Genomic DNA, 21,691 nt, shown 5'->3' on the forward strand with positions numbered 1-21,691 from the left:
CCAAACAATTCAAAATCATCAAAACTCTTTATCAGTAAACTATCATTTATACTCGACACCAATTGTTCGAGTGTCAGATACCAACATTTATGTGCGTTAATCATAACTCTCACAACTCACACCATTTAGTCATATCGTATCATCCATCAAAACAAATATAATCAAGTTATTTTCTAGAAAGTTTTGCTGTTTTTGTGTCATCTTTAAAAATTCATAACAACCAACTCAATCATCATAAACTCTCATACCAATTGATCTCAAAAACTCCATGAAGTGTAGTTCACTCTAAAAATGGTAGTTAACCAAAAAGGTTAAAGGTTTTTGGAGATATTGCTCTTTTAGTGCAGGCTGTCAAAGATTGACAGTTTCTGCCAATTTTGTTTAGGCCATTAGAAACCAAGGCAAACCTTAATAAAATTCCATCAAATTTAATAAGCCAAAACTAAAGGTATCCTTGAAGATTTGGTTAAAATTTCACAAGAGAAAACGTTCATATGATCTGCCAAATAAACAATGAAACTCATACACTTTTACTGTTGGAAAAATATGACAGCAGAACAGGGCATTTTTGAAATAATAAACTGCTCTGTTTCAGAGGTCATAAAAATCGAAATATTATGTTTTTAGAAAAGTATTGACGTCTAGTTTCGTTTAAAAAAAACGGTGATGCAAAATCCTTCATGGATTAATAGATATAAACGTTTTTGTGAAGTCTACCAACAGTTGACAGATTCTGTCAAGGATTTTTTCAAAATATCTTTAAAATACCAAACATCATCCAAAAGACATGAAATTTTGCAGCGACGAAATACACATATCATAGATAAACATACTAAAATTTCAGAGCCATCAATCAATGAAAACTCATCGAAACATAAGCTTGAAACTGCTGTAAAATTTTTACAGAATTCCAGTTTTAATTTCGTTCAACAATTATCATCCATAAATTGTAAATCAATTAGCATGCTCATGTGATATCGTAGAACACATATACGCAATAATATTCATTATGCAACGTCCCAAACTTCACAAATTTAAATAATCATACTCTAAAAACTTATACAATTTTCGTGCTTGGAAAAATATGAATTTAATATATATCGATTCTAGCATACCCTTAAGCACAAATATCAAGTCAAAACGATCAAACAAAAATCGAAAGACAAGCTAATATGTGAAAAACGGGGCTGCCCTCATGGGTTTCATAGCTACGGTTCGTTCCGTTCTTACTCCCTTCATTAAACATGCTCAACATCTACCCAAGAACAACATACTAAAATTTCACGACGATCCGACGTCGTTTCAAAATAAAGTCGAGAATCGACGTTTTTCGACGTCGACGAAAATCGAAAAGAAAACCATCAAAACGTAGGTAGAGATCTTACCTACTTAGATACGTGTTCGAAAAGATGATCGGGGCTCGTCTTCTTGCTCAAAACGGAGCTCAAAAGCTCCAACTCCTCAACAATGGAGATATGCGTGAGTTGTGTGTGTGTTTAGTGTGTGTGAGATAATTAAAAATTAAAAGTGAGGGGTGTTGGCTGCTAACAGCCGTAAGTAAGTGAGGGGAAAGGGGTTTGGGCGGTTGGGGGGTGGTTAGGGGTAGGGTAGGTTAGATATTTAGTCGTTAAATATCTCGTTTCGTCTCGTCTCGTCTCGTCTTAACGACTAACTACCCATACTCTTCGTTACTCGCCCTCTCAACTCCTACTCACTTTCATTACACTCGTAATTCTATATAAATATAGAAAACGCATGCCCGTTCTCGAAATTCTGATAAACGAGCTCGGTTCGTTTATCGAGAAATCCCGATTTACTATTCACTCGTCGTCCAAAAATAAAAACTTTCATTATTGGACTCGTATCGAAAAACTAAGAATATTTCTCGACGACGTGCACGTAAGATTTTGAAAGTCGACAAACAGACGAAATAGCAGTATTTTTACTATTCATCGTCAAAAAGTCAAAAATTTCAAAAACGTCTTAACGGACTCAGATTTCACTTCCGAGTTCACCGTTCTCATTCAAATAATTATCTCGAATTATTCAAATACTCAAACTCAATTACGGATATAAAATCCCACATCATCCAAACATCATCAAAAGAACATCTCAACATCTTTTAAAAAAAAAACAAGAAAACTTCATATAACTCCTCATCTCTGTACAAGTAATCAAACAAAGGATACCCTAATTACTCAAACTCAAGCAACTAAACACGTCATCAAAAGCCCGGGTATTACATACCCTCCCCCTTAAAATAAATTTCGTCCCGAAATTTGTACCTCCTGTAAATGTTTCGAGTAGTTCTCTCACATCTTATCCTCAAGCTCTCTTTCCACTTCTTTCTAACTGTCATATCTCCATTGGACCTTATCCAATGCAATCGACTTATTACTCAATTGCCGAATTTTATGATTTAGCATCATCTGAGGTCTCTCTTCATAACTCAAGTCTGGTTCTAAGATCATTTCTTCTTAGTAAACCACATGGTTTGGGTCGAAAATATATATCCTCTCAATTGTGACACGTGAAACGCGTTATGCACATTTCCAAAGCTAGGTGGCAAAGCCAACCTATACGCTATTGGACCTATCTTTTGCAATGTCTCGTAAGGACTTATAACTCTGGGTCTAAGCTGTCTTTTAACTCCAAATCTATTCATCCCCTTTGAGGGTGAAACCTTCAAGAAAACTTTGTCTCCTATCTCGAAACTTTGTCTCACATCTTATAGGCAAACTCAATTAGTGGCAACACATTCTCCCGATTTACTCCTCTATCAAGGATAGTAGTTCTTATCATATCTTCTATCGCCTGCTATGCTAAAATTCATCCTTGTACCCAACTCTTTCTGTAACTCATCCAAAAATGTGATGAAATTTATTTATTTTCTCTTTCTGAGGTGATCTACACCGGTACTCAATGCAATCTTATAATCTCACGAACGTACAATTGTGCTAACTTATCTGGTCCATACGCGATTAGGATCGGTAAGAAATGTGCAGATTTTGTTAGTCGATCTACAATCACCCAAATTGCTGTATTTCCTCTTTGACTTTTGGGTAAAGCTGTCACAAAATCCATCGCTATGTGATCCCATTTCCACTCGGGAATCTCCAACGGTTTTAACTTCCCATATGGTCGTTGGTGTAATGCTTTCACTTGCTGACAAGCTAAGCATCGCTCTACAAACGAAGCTATGTCTCATTTCATTCCGTCCCACAAAAATCTATTTTTTTTTTACAACCTGATACATCTTTGTGCCTCCTGGGTGGGCGGTGTAAGGCGTGTCATGAGTCTCACTCATGATCGTATTCTTAAGTTCATCATCGCGGGGAATGCATATTCTCCCCTCAAATAAGATAGCATTGTATGATGCTTTTTTTTGGTAACTCTTGAGATCTCCTGCTCTTATCCTTTCTCGTAACTTGTTCATTGTCTCATCTTTCCTTGTGCTTCAATCACCATTTTCCTCAAACTAGGCATCGTCGCAACAATACTCGCTATCGTCCCTGGTGGTTTTATCATCTCTATCTTCATCTTGTCAAAGTCCTTTATAAGCTCATCCTCTCTCGTGAGAAGACATCCTAACTTTGACGAGACCTTTCGGCTCAATGCATCGGCTACTACATTGGCCTTGCCAGGGTGATAATTAATGTCGCAGTCAACATCATTTACTAATTCGAGCCATCTCATTTGCCTCATGTTAATATCCTTCTGCTCGAAAAAGTATTTCAAACTTTTGTGGTCCGTGAAAATCTCACATCTAACTCCGTAGAGATGATGTCTCCAAATTTTCAGGGCATGCACAACGGCTGCAAGCTCTAAATCATGCGTTGGATAATTTATCTCGTGGGGTCTAAGTTATCGTTATGCATAGACTGTAACTCTTCCTTCTTGCATCAAAACACATCCTAGCCCATTCTCTAACGCATCTGTGTAGATGGTATACTCTTTATCCATTTTCGGGACTAGCGGCACTGGTGCTGTAGTCAATTTCCTTTAAGCTCTTAAAAACTCTTTTCACACTCCTCTTTCCAATTGTATTTAGCTTATTTTCTAAGTAATTGTGTCATCGGTTTTGCTATCGTGGAAAATCCTTCAATAAACCTCTGATAGTATCCTGCTAAGCCTAAAAAGTTGAGAATCTTGTTAGGCGTAGTTGGTGATCTCCACTCATGTACAGCTTGTACCTTGACGGGGTCAACTTTAATTCCTTCAGATGATATAACATGTCCTAGTAAAGTTACTTTGTTCAACCAAAACTCGCACTTGGTGAATTTGGCAAAAAGCTTCTCAACTCTTAGTGTTTCCAACATCGTTTTCAAATGTTTTGGAGCTCCTGCTCATTCTTCGAATAGATGAGAATATCATCTATGAAAACTAGGACAAATTTATCCAGTTATTGATGAAAACTCAATTCATGTGATCCATGAAAACTACTGGTGCCTTCGTCAAACCGAATGGCATAACTATGAACTCATAGTGCTCATACCTCATTTGAAAAGCTGTCTTAGGTATATCATTATGTCAAAATTTGAACTGGTGGTAATATGATCTCAAGTCAACTTTCAAGAAAAATGCGCTCCTCGTAATTGATCAAACAAGTCATCTATCCTCGGCAAAGGATATTTGTTCTTGAGTGTCGATTTATTCAGCTCTCGATAATCTATGCACATTCTCAACGTGCCATCCTTCTTTTTGACAAAAAGGACTGGTGCTCCCCACAGGGATACACTATGTCTAATAAAACCTAACTCGAGCAATTCTTGTAGCTGAATCTTCAGCTCTTGTAGCTCCTTAGGCGCCATTCTATAGGGTGCCTTCGACACTAGTGCTGATCCAGGTTCTAGGTCGATAGTGAACTCCAACTGTCTTGTTGGTGGCAATCCTGGTAAGACCTCGGGAAATACATCTCTATATTCCCTTACCACTACTACATCCTCAAAGTTTTTACTTGATTCTCCTTCATCATTCAAGTAAACTAGGTAAGCTTGTGCTCCTTTCTTCTTTACCAATTTCGATGCCTGAAGTGCCGAAATGATTGAAATTCTCTTCTTTCTATCAATGTCGTGAAAACATGTCTGTTCCTTCCCAGGTGGTTGGAAAGTTATCTGTTTCTTCTTACAATCAATCGGGCCAAAGTTCTCTGCTAACCATTCCATCCTTAGAATAATGTCTACGTTCCACATAGGCATTAAGTGCAAGGTTCTTGCTTTCATCTTTAGTGATCCTAACTCAAGCTCTAAGTTAGAAATCATGTGAGAAACCGTAGTAGCTCTTCCTACAGGAGTGATTACTCTCAACTCGGGACTAGCTTGTTTTTGGTTCGAGTTTGAAGGTAACATGCTTCAACCAATTAAAGAATGCGAAGCTCCTGTATTAAACAGGATTCTAACTGGTGCATCCAATAACTTGCCCATACTACCTTAAAGTCCTGCCTTAAACCGGCACTTAAAACTCAAACATCTCTTCATCAGTATCCATCTTCTGATGAGCGAACGTGTTAGCTCACAGAATTCTCGATTATACTCTACAACCGATTTCTTTCCTTGCATCAAACTTCGATAATCAGCCTCTCGCTGCTTACTGTACTCCTCTGTACATACTTCTCAAGAGTAGTCTTCAATTGTTCTCAAGTGTAGTTTACCAGTTGCTCAGGTGTTAAAGTCCTCTGACGTGCCTCTCACTAGTCTTATACATCAAAAGAATCTACTAGGATAACTCAAAAGTTGTAAGGGTTCAACCCTAGAATGACATCAAAACAAATTGTTCAAGAGACTCAAATGAATGACCAGAGGGTGGAATGAAGTAACTACCAGGTCGAACAAAAATGACCTAGAGTAAGAACCCATCTGGCTTTTCAACAGAAAGTTGAAACACGTGGGTTTATAAACCCAAAACACGTCTACTGAGATTTGGATCATGCGGACTGGCCAGGTCCAACATAATCACTCCCCAGTCACACGGGATATACTATCCCGAACTTGGAAATTCTGTGTCTTCTAAACCCTCAACATACTATACATAACAAAACTTAAGTTCACACCAGCAAGCTAAAAGCTTAAACTCAGGGTCCTATGTTCTAGACTCTTGTTTCGAAAGTTCAATATTTTTTTACTCTCCTCTCATGTTGCGGTGGTGGTGGCGGAGTATTATCCCGCCTATCCTTCACATCACACTCTTGATAACATCTTTGAGGCATTTTTGAAATCACAAAAGGAAAACTCAACTCGACCAACGCTCTAAGCATCCTCAAAACTCAAGTTCAATTTACTAACTCAACTTTGAGGAAACCCTCACGGTCACCTTAACATTCATCTGTAAGGCAATAAGCACTCACGAAATGCTAACAAAAAGACCACTCTGGTCAACCTAATATATCCATCAGTAGAATGCCTCTTTTTAGAGGGCTTACATAAAGGGGTTATTTAAACCCTACAAAAACCATAGTATCTATCGTAATGTCCCTTCTAAACCGACACCATTAATAGTACTATGTCTCGGTCTGGACCTCCTACGGTAATTGCTACCAGTTAACTCATCTAGTTGCTACTTTAGCACACTAGGAACATCCATCTACTTAACATCAGTAGGGTACTATATTCGCATGCTTATCTATCATCATGTCAAAATCTCAAGTACCAGTATCTCCTAAGTAAGTTATATACATCGCAATGTAATTGCAACTAATCAAAAACGAGGGTGTACCGCGCATACTCTCAAGATCATCCTTAGCTCTAGCCTACATCGACTTCTCTTCTCATCCTCATCAACTCTAGCCCTCCTCGGCTACTTCTCATCCTCATTATCGTTTATCATTTTATCATCTTTGGTAACTGATACTCAAGGATCGACTCGATATCTACTACACTCTTCTAGAGTCCCTGGTAGAAAACAAGCATCCGGTCAGTAGATCCGCATAGAAAATCTGGGTATCTGTAACAAATCTCATCTCCTGTGGGTCCAATGCTCAAGACAACATGTCCCATCATATTGAGTGGCTTTCTTCCTTGCTCAATCCTACCACTCGATTGGTAGCACGGGGACTAGGTGCACGATGCCATCCAGTCTAGTAACAACCATAAGGCTTTCATCCTTTCATAGTCTATGAACATGTGTTTGAAAATCTGCTAGGGTATCTCTGTACCACATACTGTACGCCTCGTCCTCGTATCCGATCTTTCCTGAGTTCGATCTCACAACAGTCCACTTTCGTGCAGTGCCAACAGTCCTGGCCAACCTATAAGGAGAACTTAAAGGTGACTCTAGGAACTAACTCTACTTGGCTCCAGCAACAGAAATAAACAAAACATAACTTAGCAAAACTCCTATTAAGTAGTACTGTTATCTTAAAACTTAAGCTCAAAACATCTAAATTCTCATCTCGTCCCATCTTTACATAGTAGGTAACCTCTCTAAACAATGATATTAGATCCCTTAATCTAAATCATCGTGACTCAGTAAGACAACTCAACAATTCTCTCTCAAAGCCATCTCCAAAGACTATGGCTCATGATACCTCCTCAAGTACCATTAAGGTTGCGTGAGCAAAACTCGCGTCACCAAACAACTCAACATATCGTACAATATCTCATTGCAGCATGCTAATAACTCATCATTAATCATGCTATTATACTCAAGCTCATAACTCAAACTCATAACTCAAACCAACAAGTACTTAAAGCAATTGCTAATTCTCTCAAGCTTTAGCTCTAAGTCCTCATTTCATCCTTCTACTTAGTAAAAAAATCTCTCTTAACAATGACATTAGATTCCTTCATCTAAATCATCGTGACTTATCACAACTGCTCAAACAATTCTCATCACAAAACATCTCAAATACATCACATCATAACTCATAATTATGCATCCTCAATCATATAACATCATATGATATAAACGCTCTCATGATTCATCATGTAACATCAACATCATACTCTTACAACATAATAACTCATTATTAATCATGTTGTCATCCTCAAACTCAAATTATGCACCTTTAAAGTGTAACATCATAACTCATCATATAACCTCAACATCATGCTCTTCAAAATTTAACGTCAAATAAACTTTGAAATTTTACATACCTCGTTGAGCCTGGTGTGATGGTGCGCTGAGCTCACGGTTGTTAATAACTATTAGTCTAGTGACTCATTCTAGACTAAACTCAAGACTTCTAATTCAGAGCTTTCCTTCGCTCTGATACCACTCTGTCACAGCCCGCCTTAACTAAGGATAGTTAAGCCGAGTGATCTACGACTAGGGATGGGGTTAAAGAATAAGGGAAAGAAAGGGGCATCATTTGAAACCGTAAATCTTACTCAACCTAAGAAAAATCGTCGTATTTACTCATTAATACTCTTTTGAACAGTCTATGAAAGACAACATAAAACTTAATTAATATCATTAATCAAGTTATACATCATATGAAACCATTCTCTTAAGACTCAAAGTATGACATAACATACTATAACATCAACAACATCTTGCAGCGGAAAGTAGCTAGACATATGTATGAAGACATATTCTAGACAGGTTAACTATTTATTAACAACCCTGGAGACTCCGTTCATTGCAGCACCATCATCACATCAGCTCAACCTGCACATTTAGAAAACATATGCAGGGCTGAGTACAAAAGCACTCAGTGGGCACGTATGCCTAGGTATAAAAATACATGCTTCAAAACTGTAAATTGTCATGCCATCATAAACAGTACAGCAAGGGAGTTTTTCGCTAAAAAGGCCCAAGCTTACTAAGTTCATTTGTGATTCTTAAAGTTCGTCTGATCAGACTAAGTTCTTTTGTAATCTATCATATCTGAAACTGTGTGCCGGAGAGGTGGCCACCTCTCACGGTCACTTGACCGGCCAACCCGCTAGATGACTCACGGTCACTGGTGTACACTAGCCCTGGCAGGATAGCTATCAACTGCTCAGGACCCGAATTCGATTGCATCATTGGCAAAGCCAAAGCAGATAGATATCATACTAAAATTTAAACATTTTATGGCAAGACAACAGTTGTAATATTTTCCAGTTCAAAGATTTGTAACGAAATAACTTGTTCAAAGGTAGCATTAAACTCGTTTGATAGATATATATAAAACTGAAATTAACAGTTAAATCATCTCATGCATTCATTCGTATAAGAGGCCTACGACACGCAGGGGATCTCTATATACGTATAGTAAAAGTAATGCCCACCTCGTTGTGTCTCTGTATCAATGAGTAACGTCACTCTCTCCCTCAAGTCGTTACTTCCCAAAAGGACCTTCATCGTTATGAAGAATTGGTGAGAAGTTATAAAAGAAACCTCGATTAATAATCTAATTTCTTTTATGAAACATTAGTATCTCTAATGTTCATCTCTCTTGATTGTTAATCAATATAACAATTATTATCTCTCGTCATTACTCATTAATTATAACATCCTTATGTTATAATTAGCAGCGCTTCAATTAAAAGAAATATTTAACACATCGAAAAGTCCACTTTCTTAGCAGATCTATTCGCTCTCATCTCGTCTAATTAACCAATTAGAAAGTTAAACTTTCCATTAGGCATGTATTTGAGTCACGGGTCAACAAGAATCGACTATGCTCAAATTCTAATTTCACTAAAAATTTCGACATGACCTATTCATATATAATGTCAGCCACGAGATTTCAACGCGTGAATCTCACTACGTGAACTCGTCTCTCGACTCAAAACTTAACATCTTGACATCTTTTCAACGCAAACCAAACAATTCAAAATCATCAAAACTCTTTATCAGTAAACTATCATTTATACTCGACACCAATTGTTCGAGTGTCAGATACCAACATTTATGTGCGTTAATCATAACTCTCACAACTCACACCATTTAGTCATATCGTATCATCCATCAAAACAAATATAATCAAGTTATTTTCTAGAAAGTTTTGCTGTTTTTGTGTCATCTTTAAAAATTCATAACAACCAACTCAATCATCATAAACTCTCATACCAATTGATCTCAAAAACTCCATGAAGTGTAGTTCACTCTAAAAATGGTAGTTAACCAAAAAGGTTAAAGGTTTTTGGAGATATTGCTCTTTTAGTGCAGGCTGTCAAAGATTGACAGTTTCTGCCAATTTTGTTTAGGCCATTAGAAACCAAGGCAAACCTTAATAAAATTCCATCAAATTTAATCAGCCAAAACTAAAGGTATCCTTGAAGATTTGGTTAAAATTTCACAAGAGAAAACGTTCATATGATCTGCCAAATAAACAATGAAACTCATACACTTTTACTGTTGGAAAAATATGACAGCAGAACAGGGCATTTTTGAAATAATAAACTGCTCTGTTTCAGAGGTCATAAAAATCGAAATATTATGTTTTTAGAAAAGTATTGAAGTCTAGTTTCGTTTAAAAAAAACGGTGATGCAAAATCCTTCATGGATTAATAGATATAAACGTTTTTGTGAAGTCTACCAACAGTTGACAGATTCTGTCAAGGATTTTTTCAAAATATCTTTAAAATACCAAACATCATCCAAAAGACATGAAATTTTGCAGCGACGAAATACACATATCATAGATAAACATACTAAAATTTCAGAGCCATCAAGCAATGAAAACTCATCGAAACATAAGCTTGAAACTGCTGTAAAATTTTTACAGAATTCCAGTTTTAATTTCGTTCAACAATTATCATCCATAAATTGTAAATCAATTAGCATGCTCATGTGATATCGTAGAACACATATACGCAATAATATTCATTATGCAACGTCCCAAACTTCACGAATTTAAATAATCATACTCTAAAAACTTATACAATTTTCGTGCTTGGAAAAATATGAATTTAATATATATCGATTCTAGCATACCCTTAAGCACAAATATCAAGTCAAAACGATCAAACAAAAATCGAAAGACAAGCTAATATGTGAAAAACGGGGCTGCCCTCATGGGTTTCATAGCTACGGTTCGTTCCGTTCTTACTCCCTTCATTAAACATGCTCAACATCTACCCAAGAACAACATACTAAAATTTCACGACGATCCGACGTCGTTTCAAAATAAAGTCGAGAATCGACGTTTTTCGACGTCGACGAAAATCGAAAAGAAAACCATCAAAACGTAGGTAGAGATCTTACCTACTTAGATACGTGTTCGAAAAGATGATCGGGGCTCGTCTTCTTGCTCAAAACGGAGCTCAAAAGCTCCAACTCCTCAACAATGGAGATATGCGTGAGTTGTGTGTGTGTTTAGTGTGTGTGAGATAATTAAAAATTAAAAGTGAGGGGTGTTGGCTGCTAACAGCCGTAAGTAAGTGAGGGGAAAGGGGTTTGGGCGGTTGGGGGGTGGTTAGGGGTAGGGTAGGTTAGATATTTAGTCGTTAAATATCTCGTTTCGTCTCGTCTCGTCTCGTCTTAACGACTAACTACCCATACTCTTCGTTACTCGCCCTCTCAACTCCTACTCACTTTCATTACACTCGTAATTCTATATAAATATAGAAAACGCATGCCCGTTCTCGAAATTCTGATAAACGAGCTCGGTTCGTTTATCGAGAAATCCCGATTTACTATTCACTCGTCGTCCAAAAATAAAAACTTTCATTATTGGACTCGTATCGAAAAACTAAGAATATTTCTCGACGACGTGCACGTAAGATTTTGAAAGTCGACAAACAGACGAAATAGCAGTATTTTTACTATTCATCGTCAAAAAGTCAAAAATTTCAAAAACGTCTTAACGGACTCAGATTTCACTTCCGAGTTCACCGTTCTCATTCAAATAATTATCTCGAATTATTCAAATACTCAAACTCAATTACGGATATAAAATCCCACATCATCCAAACATCATCAAAAGAACATTTCAACATCTTTTAAAAAAAAACAAGAAAACTTCATATAACTCCTCATCTCTGTACAAGTAATCAAACAAAGGATACCCTAATTACTCAAACTCAAGCAACTAAACACGTCATCAAAAGCCCGGGTATTACAATTCTCCACAGCCTCAAGCTTCAAAATTCTTCTCAAAATCAAATCTTTTTCTCCAAAACCTATCAAATACCATCAAAATACATATAAGATCATAATCATATCCTAAAGATGATATTTAATACAAATTAAACATGGAAAACATAGAAAAATCCCCCAAATAAATGCGTATAAATACGCCCAATCACTATTATATTTTTTATTTGCATAATTTCATTTGTACAATTGATAAAAATATCATTTGTTGTTAGTAATAATGTAATTGTTAAATGTAACAGAGCAGGATGGAGCGAACGCAAATTGACCTACTTTGTATCGTGAGAAATATCTGACATGAGACTTAAGTTATTTTTTTTTAATCTATCCAAACTAATTTTCGAGAGTAAATAAGCTTTATTAAAATAATCTGTTGTTATTGAATCTGATGGGAAGCAATTTTGTAAGTTGTTTAAAACTGGAAAGTAGGAGTATTAGATAAGTACAAAGAAAGCAAGAGGATGAAGTTATGTAGCCATAAGGGATAATTGCGTGAAAATACACAAACTTTGCTAAAAATTCATATTTGACGCGAAGTTAGGATTTTACATTTTAATACACCAACTTTTGTTGTTGTCCAAATTTGACACGACTTAATTCTTAAAAATTCAAAAAACAACCCTTTTTTATAAATAATTATACAAAGACTCACTTATGTTATTATTTGGGACATTTAAACCAAAATAAGATATTTTCTTATGATGTTTTCTTTTAATCTTTGATCCGCACTTAAAATGGTTTTAAAAAAAATATCATAAGGAAATACTTGTTTTGGTTTAAATGTCTCAAATTATAACATAAGTGTGTCTTTGTATAATTATTTACAAAAAGGGGTTGTTTTTTGAATTTTTAAGAATTAAGTCGTGTCAAATTTGGACAATAACAAAAATTGGTGTATTAAAATATAAAATTCTAACTTCGCGTCAAATATGAATTTTTGGCAAAGTTTATGTATTTAGGTGCAATTTTTCCTTGCCATAAAAGCAAATATTATGTGTAGGTCAAATGGAATTGCAGAACAGAAATATGAAAAGGGGCGCATCACTGACAACCGGTGCGGGTTTCGAAACCTCATAAGTATTTGTTTATATAATGGGCCCATATGTTGTGAACTTAGACTTTCTCTGTATCTAAATTGGACCCCCACTCCCCCCCAAGGCCCCCACCCCAACTTTTTCTCTCTCTAACCCTTGTCTTCTCAGCCGACGTCCCTTATTTTCTTTCTCATAATTTAAATAATCAATCTCTCTCTGTATTGGCCTAATATACAGGGCACACCTCCCAAATTTCCAATTTATTTATTTCCAGTTTATTTATTTTCTAAATTTTCAGTTTATTTATTTATTTATTTATTTTTGAATTTTCAGTTTATTTATTTTCTGAAAAATTTATTACCAGTTTATTTATTTATTTATTTTCTGAAATTTCAGTTTATTTATTTATTTATTTTCCAATTTCCAGTTTATTTATTTATTTATATTCTGAATTTTCAGTTTATTTGTTTATTTATTTTCGAATTTTCAGTTTATTTATTTTCTGAAAAATTTATTTCCAGCTTATTTATTTATTTATTTTTGAATTTTCAGTTTATTTATTTTCTAGTATATTTATTTCCAGTTTATTTATTTATTTATTTTCTGAATTTTCAGTTTATTTATTTTCGAATTTCCAGTTTATTTAATTATTTAGTATTTACTGAGTTTTCAGTTTATTTATTTATTTTCGAATTTTTAGTTTATTTATTTGTATATTTTCGAATTTTCAGTTTATTTATTTTCTGAAAAATCTATTTCCATTTTATTTATTTATTTATTTTTGAATTTTCAGTTTATTTATTTTCGAATTTCCAGTTTATTTAATTATTTATTTTCTGAGTTTAAAGTTTATTTATTTATTTTCGAATTTTTAGTTTATTTATTTATATATTTTCGAATTTTCAGTTTATTTATTTTCTGAAAACTTTATTTCCATTTTATTTATTTATTTATTTTCTGAATTTTCACTTTATTTATTTATTTATTTATTTTTGAATTTCCAGTTTATTTATTTATTTATTTTTTAATTTCCAGTTTATTTATTTATTTTCTAAACTTTCAGTTTATTTATTTATTTATTTTTGAATTTTCAGTTTATTTATTTTCTGAAAATTTTATTTTCTAGTTTTCATTTTAATTATGTTTCAGTTTTTAGTTTATTTAATTAAAGAGTAAAAAAGAAGAAGAAAGAAATAGCTTATATATATATATATATATATAGGGGGCGGTTATTCAATAAACCACCATTATTTTAAGAATTACGAACCAACAAAAATGCATGAATTTTATGTATAACACGCATGAATAAACTGTATAAAGGCATGAATTGCGAAAAATAATTTTTTGCTACCTTTGGGATTCGAACTCAGGACCATGAATTTATCCAACAAGGTGATGAATCAACCGTAGATCTTGATGATCTAAGGGCTGAAAATGGTTTCTAATTTATATTTTAAGAAGCGTCCTTATTTTAGCCTTCCCCTATATATATATATATATATATATATATATATATATATATATATAAACTTTAAGTCAAAGCATTAAAATAATGTCAAATAGCTAGTGAAAGATTAGTAAAAGTAATCACAATACATTAACACTACCCTTTTAATCTTTTGCACCACATTTTTCAGCTTTCTTAGTTTTCGTGTCAACCACCAAAAGTTGATTGGTGGACGGAGGGAGTAGTAGTTATATTATTATAGCATCCATATTTATAAAGGAATTACTTGAGTGAGAATACTGAAAAAATGTACGTATGCACACCTTTTTGTACTCCCTCCGTCCCAATAAAAATGGCCACTTTTTTTTGGACACGAAGATTAAGAAGGAAATAGTTATGTTTAATTAATTGTGGTCCACCAAAATTAAGGATTTAATTAAAACTTCTTCTTCATCTCACTGCATTTGGACGATGGTGACAGTGGCGCCGACGCCGGCTGTCGGCCCTCACCGTCCTCTATCTGCCGTCGAACCAGCCGCCTGAAATCATCCCCAAATCAGACTTCCGGCGATGGCAGAATTCATCCACAAAAATGAGGAGTTTTTTTAGCCAAATCAATTTAACAAAAAATCAGCACAAATCATCCCCAATCCACAAAAAATAAGCACAAATCATCCCCAAAAATGAGGCAAACCGCAAGAAATGAAGCAAACCATCTCAAATCTTGCAAAAATCTTCAAAAAATGAAGCAAATCTCAAACAAAAAATGAAGCAAAATCTTAAATCCCACGAAGATGTCGACTTCGTCTGAAGTTACAGAGCGGCGGAGAGGCGGTGGTTTTTGAGACGAGATCTAGTGCTCCTCTCGTGGGCGTTTCTATGGCGTAAGGCCTGAGAAGAGAGGCAATGCCGACTGGAGAGGCGGAGCGGCAGAGAGACGGCGTCGACTTCTGACGGCCAAATCGACGGCGGCGGCAAAGCCCTAGCCCCAAATCGGCGGCGGCGGCAAAGAGCTAACCCGCGCCGCCCTCCGATTCATCGACTTCCGACGGCCAAACCAGTGCAAACCCTCGCCGCCGACGAGGTGAGAGACGAGAGAGGGAGTTGAGAAGGTGACAGGCGAGAGTGTTATGTTTTTTGAGGGAGAAGAGGTGAGAGACGAGAGAGGGAGTTGAGAAGGTGACAGGCGAGGCCGCGAGGGGTGGCCGGCGGTCGTGGCTGACGGCGGTGCTCTCCGTCGGGGAAGAAGGAGGCGGTGCCGGTGGTGTGTTAAGTATGGTGAATGATAAGTGAGAGAGAGATGAGTGAGAGAGTGGTAAATAAATGAGATTTAATTAGAGAGTCCTAATTTTAATTAAGTGAGCTTAATTAAATACTAATATTACTACTTTTAGAAAGTGGCCACTTTTGATGGGACAAACCAAAATGGAAATGTGGCGACTTTTATTGGGACGGAGGGAGTAATATATAATATATATATATATTATACTTACATAATATGCAAATAATTTTTTTTTGATATAAAATAAATAAATCACATAATTTGGTAATTTAAAAAACTGAAATATGGTTCTAATTTCAAGTAAAATATCCTTACTTTGTGAAGGAAAATATCATTATTTATAAATATAAATTATTTTATGCATTAAAGCTTTAAATTATCATAACTTACTGATAACACTCATGTTTGTGCCTGAATATTGCTAGAGAATTATTAGGATTACTTAGAGTATTATCGCTTAACAGTCTATGTGGATACGATACTCGATTGCTATATATGCTACAATTGCACCGTGTTAGTTGCATGATTTTTGTTGATAAGAAATTAGTGATCACTTACTTATTTTAAATTTAATTTTTGCATATTATCTATATATATATATATATATATATATATATATGTATATAGAGGAGGGCTAAAATAAGTACACTTATTAAGATATAAAATAAGAATCATTTTTAACCCTAAGATCATCAAGATCTACGGTTGATTCATCATCCTGTTGGATGAATTCATAGTCATGAGTTCGAATCTCAAAGGTAGCAAAAATTTATTTTTCGCAATTCATACCTTTATACAACGAATTCACACGTGTTATACATAAAATTCATACATTCTATGTATTGAACATATCAGCAATTTTTAATATAAATTTGACTTTATTTAAATGAACTTGCCCTGATTCTGCTCAAAATTAGTACAAATTATAAGACTATTGATGTTGAGTTTAGAAATTTATTTTTTGCCTGCTATAATGTACTTCACACTTAATTTATTGAACTTTTCGCCCTCTGTAATGAACACCTTACAAAAAATAATGAACATCTTCAAAATTGTAATGAACTTACAGGAATTACTAACTAAACATAGGGTACATAAGAACAATTACTTAACAAACAAATATTAAAACTAAAGATCTCCTTCGTCTCACCCATTTTTCTGCTGCTGCTGCTTTTGCTGCTTGAAACTATGGATCGTCTAAAAAATCTTTAAAATCCTACTGGAACAACAATTTTCAGATCTCTAAAATCAATTATTTTTCAAGGGAACACCAAGCAGTGCGACTTTCTGTGTGTGAACAGTGAGGTCCTGAATTCAAACCCCACTGCTCCCCCTCCCCAAGTACCTCTAAGTCAAAAAAAAAAAAAAAATACCGTATTGCTGCTGAAGCATGCATTTTTGGTTTACGTATCACAATTCATTTTTTATGATTTAGATGTACACTCCGGAGTCTATTAGGTTTTCATTTAATGAGGGAGAGTCTATTAGCTTTATAAATTCTGTTGCAGTCTACTGAAACTCACTTGTAAAGCTGTTAAACTTGATAACTTACTATATTAGGCCCCTGTTTGGTATTTATATTTAAAAATAGATTTATTAACAATAGTAAAATAAGTAGTACAAAAAAATAGTGAATAATTATTGTATCGTTAGAGCTGATTGTTAAAATAGGACTGTAATTTTTATTGTTTTTAAAAGGAGCATTATATATTACAGAATATGAAAATAAGAACTATAACTTTCATTTTTCACATCTACGCTCCTATTTCGGGCCGAAAACCAGTTATTTGGATTTTTGGTGACACGTAAAGCCTATCGCTGACATGGCTGTGCTATGTCACTTTTTTGGTATTTTTTTTTTCCTTTTTGTATTATTGGTTTTTTTAGTATATTTCTAAAATATAATTTTAATTAAAATTTATTTATTGTTAGTTAGAATTTTCTAATTAGAACTGATCAATTAATTTAATGAAAATAAAAATAAATAAATAAGAAGAGCATGTGCACTATATTGAAATAAGAATATATTTGAACATATTTCTTTGTATTATTGTTGAGACAATTTAAGTGTAAAAAATAATTTTTTTTAAAAAAAAGTAATCTCCAAAAAAGCAAAAAAAAATGGAGTATAATTTTATTGTTATTTTAAGTTGAAATGTGCTAAAAAAGTCGATAATACAAAAAAGAAAAAAGAATATCAATTTTGTGAAATGGCACGAAGCACCACGTTAGCAACAGGCTTTAAGTGTCACCAAAAGCTCAAATAATTGGTTTTGGCCTAGAAATAAAAGTGTAAATGTAAAAAAAGGAAGCTATAGTTATATTTCTGAAAACACTAAAAGTTACGAACCTATTTTAACAATTAATTGTGTATCATTAAGATTAATTCATCTCAATGATGAAGTTGAATTGTTTTCCAAATAGGAATAATCAAATAAAAGAGTGCATTAATTTTATTTTAGGTGCTCTTAATTAATAATTTGAGATACCAACGATATAAGTAACCTTAAAATATTTAATTATTCAGTCTCATAAGGTTTACCAAACATGATGTATTATTAGTCGCTGTAAATAGAAACAAGTGTGATATTTGTATTTTTTTTCTTTGGTAGAACATAGAGAGAGATAGTCTCCACACGCTTGACCCCTGAATCCGGAAGGACCATGGAAAGAAAAAGACAAAAAGTTGTCCAAGTTGGCGATGGTGGCACGTCCCAGAAGTTGACACGTGGAATCACATAACTCTTGCGTCACAGCTGACGTGGACAAGGAGTGACACGTGGCAGTTGGGCAATCCTGCTTGTCCACCTTGTTTTGCTTATGGTTTACTGCTTTTAAACTCTGCGTTTCTGAAAAACATCCTTTTCTTTCACAGCAAATCATGGAATGCGGTGCCGCTGCGGCGGAGGACGACGACGCTGCCACGCTGCTGGAGGCGGCCCAAGCTCTCGCGGGGATGGGCCAGCACCCGCTGCTTATTTCTCAGGTTTCAATTCTAATTTGATCATCACTTTTTGGCGGTGAACGAGGCAATTAATGGACAGCGGTGTCGTAGTTTTAGTAATTGAGGATTTGGAGTTGGAAGAGTTGGGTGGTTATCTGGGCGTTAGTTGGTAAAAGGTGATGGGGAGAGGGTATCTTCTTTAGCAAAGGAAAGCATGGCCTATATTTAGTTAGATAAGAATGTTATTTGAAATGGACGAATATGTCTTTAGTTTTGCTGCTTCATCTCCCTTTTTTTACTTGGTGGTGGTGGGCTCTATGCCTTCTCTTCATTTCTGTGGTTGAATTTGAGAATCGTGCTTTTTTGAGGGGATTTATTTCCTGGCTCAAAATCTTGCTCACTAGATATATATATTTAACTCACTCTCTCACATTTGTATTTCCAAGGTTTACATGAATCTCAAAGGCTTTGGTAGTTGCATCTCGTATCATATGATATTAGGATGGAATTTGCAGGAATTGAGCAATGTGTTTTTGTGTGTATCAGGAGCAACAAGCATCAACTGATTTTGCACCAAGCCCTCAAAAAATCACTCATCAATCCAATCCTCTCATGATGAAGTTCAGGCGGAAACTCACGGAGGTATATTTTTTCTCATGTTTTTTTCTCAACTAAGGGGACGTTTACTTTGGAGGATTAGCATTGATAGATAAAAATAGTAAGGTTAATCCATTGTTTACTTTGATGGGTTGCAACTTTGGGATATCCCAAGGCCCTTGATTATTTTTATCATTCAAGCTAATTTTGCTTGATTCTTATCCCATGGAAAGGGTGGGATTGGAGATATCCAACTCTTGAGGATAAAAATAGGCAATCATGCATATAATCAATCATGCAAAGTAAACGCCCCCTAGACATACTGATTTTGTTCTCCATTTAGGCCGAGAAAGAGGAAAGGAAGCTTCGCCATATAATGGCGAATAGAGAGTCTGCTAGACAGACAATTCGACGCAGACAGGTAAGCCTTGTACAGTCACAGTGAGAGTGGAACACTATATGGTTTTGATTGTTATCAATGCTCTTCTAGTTTGTTTGTTTGTTTGGGGCAAAGGAAACTTAAGTCATGGGATAAAGATAATACTCATCATGAATTTTAAAGTAACAATGGCGCCAGCCAGTTTCTCCCATTTTCTCCATAATAAGATTCATTCTTTAACATTATAGTATTATTAGATACTTGACTTGTAGGCTTGATTTCCTCTACTCCTCCCCGAAACAATCTCCAGTGAGCCATATGGCGATTGATTCGTTCCCTGGCCTAGTACATCCATCTATGCTCGATGAATATGGTTATGAAGTTCGGGGTCATAGCCGTCAAAGTCCAAAGCAAACAACAAACATGGTGCCAGGCTTAGCCATGGATAAGACTCTTTAACCAAAGAAAACATGCAAGTATTTTGAATGGTACATTTACACAATTTTAGTTTCTAGCTCCTCTTCAGGTGAATGTCGAAAAGGTTATGAGAGTGCTCGGACGGGACAACATGTTATGTCCAAGATTCATGTCACTTCTGCCATCGATAGTCGTTGGAAAAGAAATATTTAGTCGTGTTCCTCATATACCTATCTACCTTGTTAGTTTGAACTACTTCTAAGAAACATTGATGGCAAGTTAATGGTCACAAAGAAAATTGGATCTTTTCCTTCCTTAAAACCTAGGAACATTCAATTTGGAAAATTGGTGAATGCCGTGTGTAAATATGTTGTGGATAAAAGGTAAGTAATTATCCATGTAATTTATCTATTTCTAAGGGGGTAGATCATGAAGAAGACAGATATAGTATACTCCGCCCATTATGCAATCTTGGTTCGTAGGCGTTATTTTCTTCTTGTTATTTTTGAGCAGGCCATGCATTTGGAGTTAACCAAGAAAGCAGCCGATGTGTTGGAAGAGAACGAGAACTTGAAGAAGGCATGTTAACATTTCTTGCTTTCCTGTTTCTCTGTTAGTTTCCTCTACATCTTTATTGAAAATTGCTAAAAGCTACATTTTGGTGAAAAGCATAAGGAGCTGATGGTGGAGGATTTCAATTCTTTAAGAGAAAGAAATGAATTTCTGAAAGCACGGGTAAGAAGGTGATCTGGATTTGGGATCTTTTTATTGTTTGAAAATGTATTCTTCATTACTATTCTCTTGCGTTTACAGTTAGCTGAAGCTCAGAAGGTTGTAGCAGGAGATACAAAAGAAGAACCAGATTCGTCCGAGGCAGAGAAAACTTGTTCTGCTGCCACTGCAACGACTCCCATCTTTCATCAGAACCAGCCACCCTCTCTAGCCCCTTGTTTTTGGCCCTTTGCCGTCCCATCTTCAGATGTGTTCCCCTTCCAATGTGTGTCTCATCCTCATCTGCTGCAACTCCCGAGGCCACCGGGGGATACACCATGTCTGCACTCCACGGTAACACCCTTGTTTATAGTCCCCGTCCCTTGGTTGCTCCCGTTAGTCGCTCAAAGCAGCACAGGCGGAAACATGGGGGCAGAGGCTTATAACCCCATGCAAAATGTGAGTGCAGATAGTGATCCCAGAGCACACCAACCCCCTGCTGCCATCGTCGTGCCCGGGCTGTTCAGCCCTGTGCGACGCCTTGAGAATCTCGACCCTCCTAGGACTTGCCAGACAGGCGACATTGCTGATCTCAAAACCGTTTCTGGACACGAAACTGTGGGAGACGGTTTGTTTCGGGGAAAGCCCGAGGATATGGTTGTCGCAACAGAGGCGCGTAGGAGGAGGAAGGAGCTCATGAGACTGAAGAATATAAATTGCAAGTAATGCGTTTGCAAAACTTTGTATGTACATTTAGCTTAGACAAGGATTTTGGAGTGGTGGAAATAAACTATGATGTACGAGAAAAAATTCCCCTAATTGTTGGTTTGTTAGTTTTAAGCCTTTGATTGAATCTAAC

At 35.6% G+C, this 21,691-nt stretch overlaps 1 protein-coding gene across 3 annotated transcripts; it reads left to right on the top strand.

Annotated features, from left to right (window-relative positions):
- The first annotated feature begins 18,612 nt into the window (after nt 1–18,612).
- Nucleotides 18,613–21,690, top strand: LOC130996574 (uncharacterized). Of its 3 annotated transcripts, XM_057921869.1 has the most exons (7): nt 18,613–18,770; nt 19,275–19,370; nt 19,669–19,746; nt 20,635–20,700; nt 20,791–20,856; nt 20,935–21,186; nt 21,302–21,690. In XM_057921869.1, exons 1-7 carry the CDS (start codon nt 18,666–18,668, stop codon nt 21,530–21,532), a joined length of 894 nt encoding a protein of 297 aa, XP_057777852.1. In that variant the 5' UTR covers nt 18,613–18,665; the 3' UTR covers nt 21,533–21,690. The 3 variants fall into 3 exon arrangements, with proteins under 3 accessions (XP_057777852.1, XP_057777851.1, XP_057777854.1); XM_057921868.1 differs by having other exon boundaries at nt 20,935–21,690; XM_057921871.1 differs by lacking the exon at nt 18,613–18,770 and adding an exon at nt 19,074–19,199 and having other exon boundaries at nt 20,935–21,690.
- The last annotated feature ends 1 nt before the right edge of the window (nt 21,691 follows it).

The sequence above is a fragment of the Salvia miltiorrhiza genome, chromosome 8, assembly GCF_028751815.1.
Source record: "Salvia miltiorrhiza cultivar Shanhuang (shh) chromosome 8, IMPLAD_Smil_shh, whole genome shotgun sequence".
NCBI lineage: Eukaryota > Viridiplantae > Streptophyta > Magnoliopsida > Lamiales > Lamiaceae > Salvia > Salvia miltiorrhiza.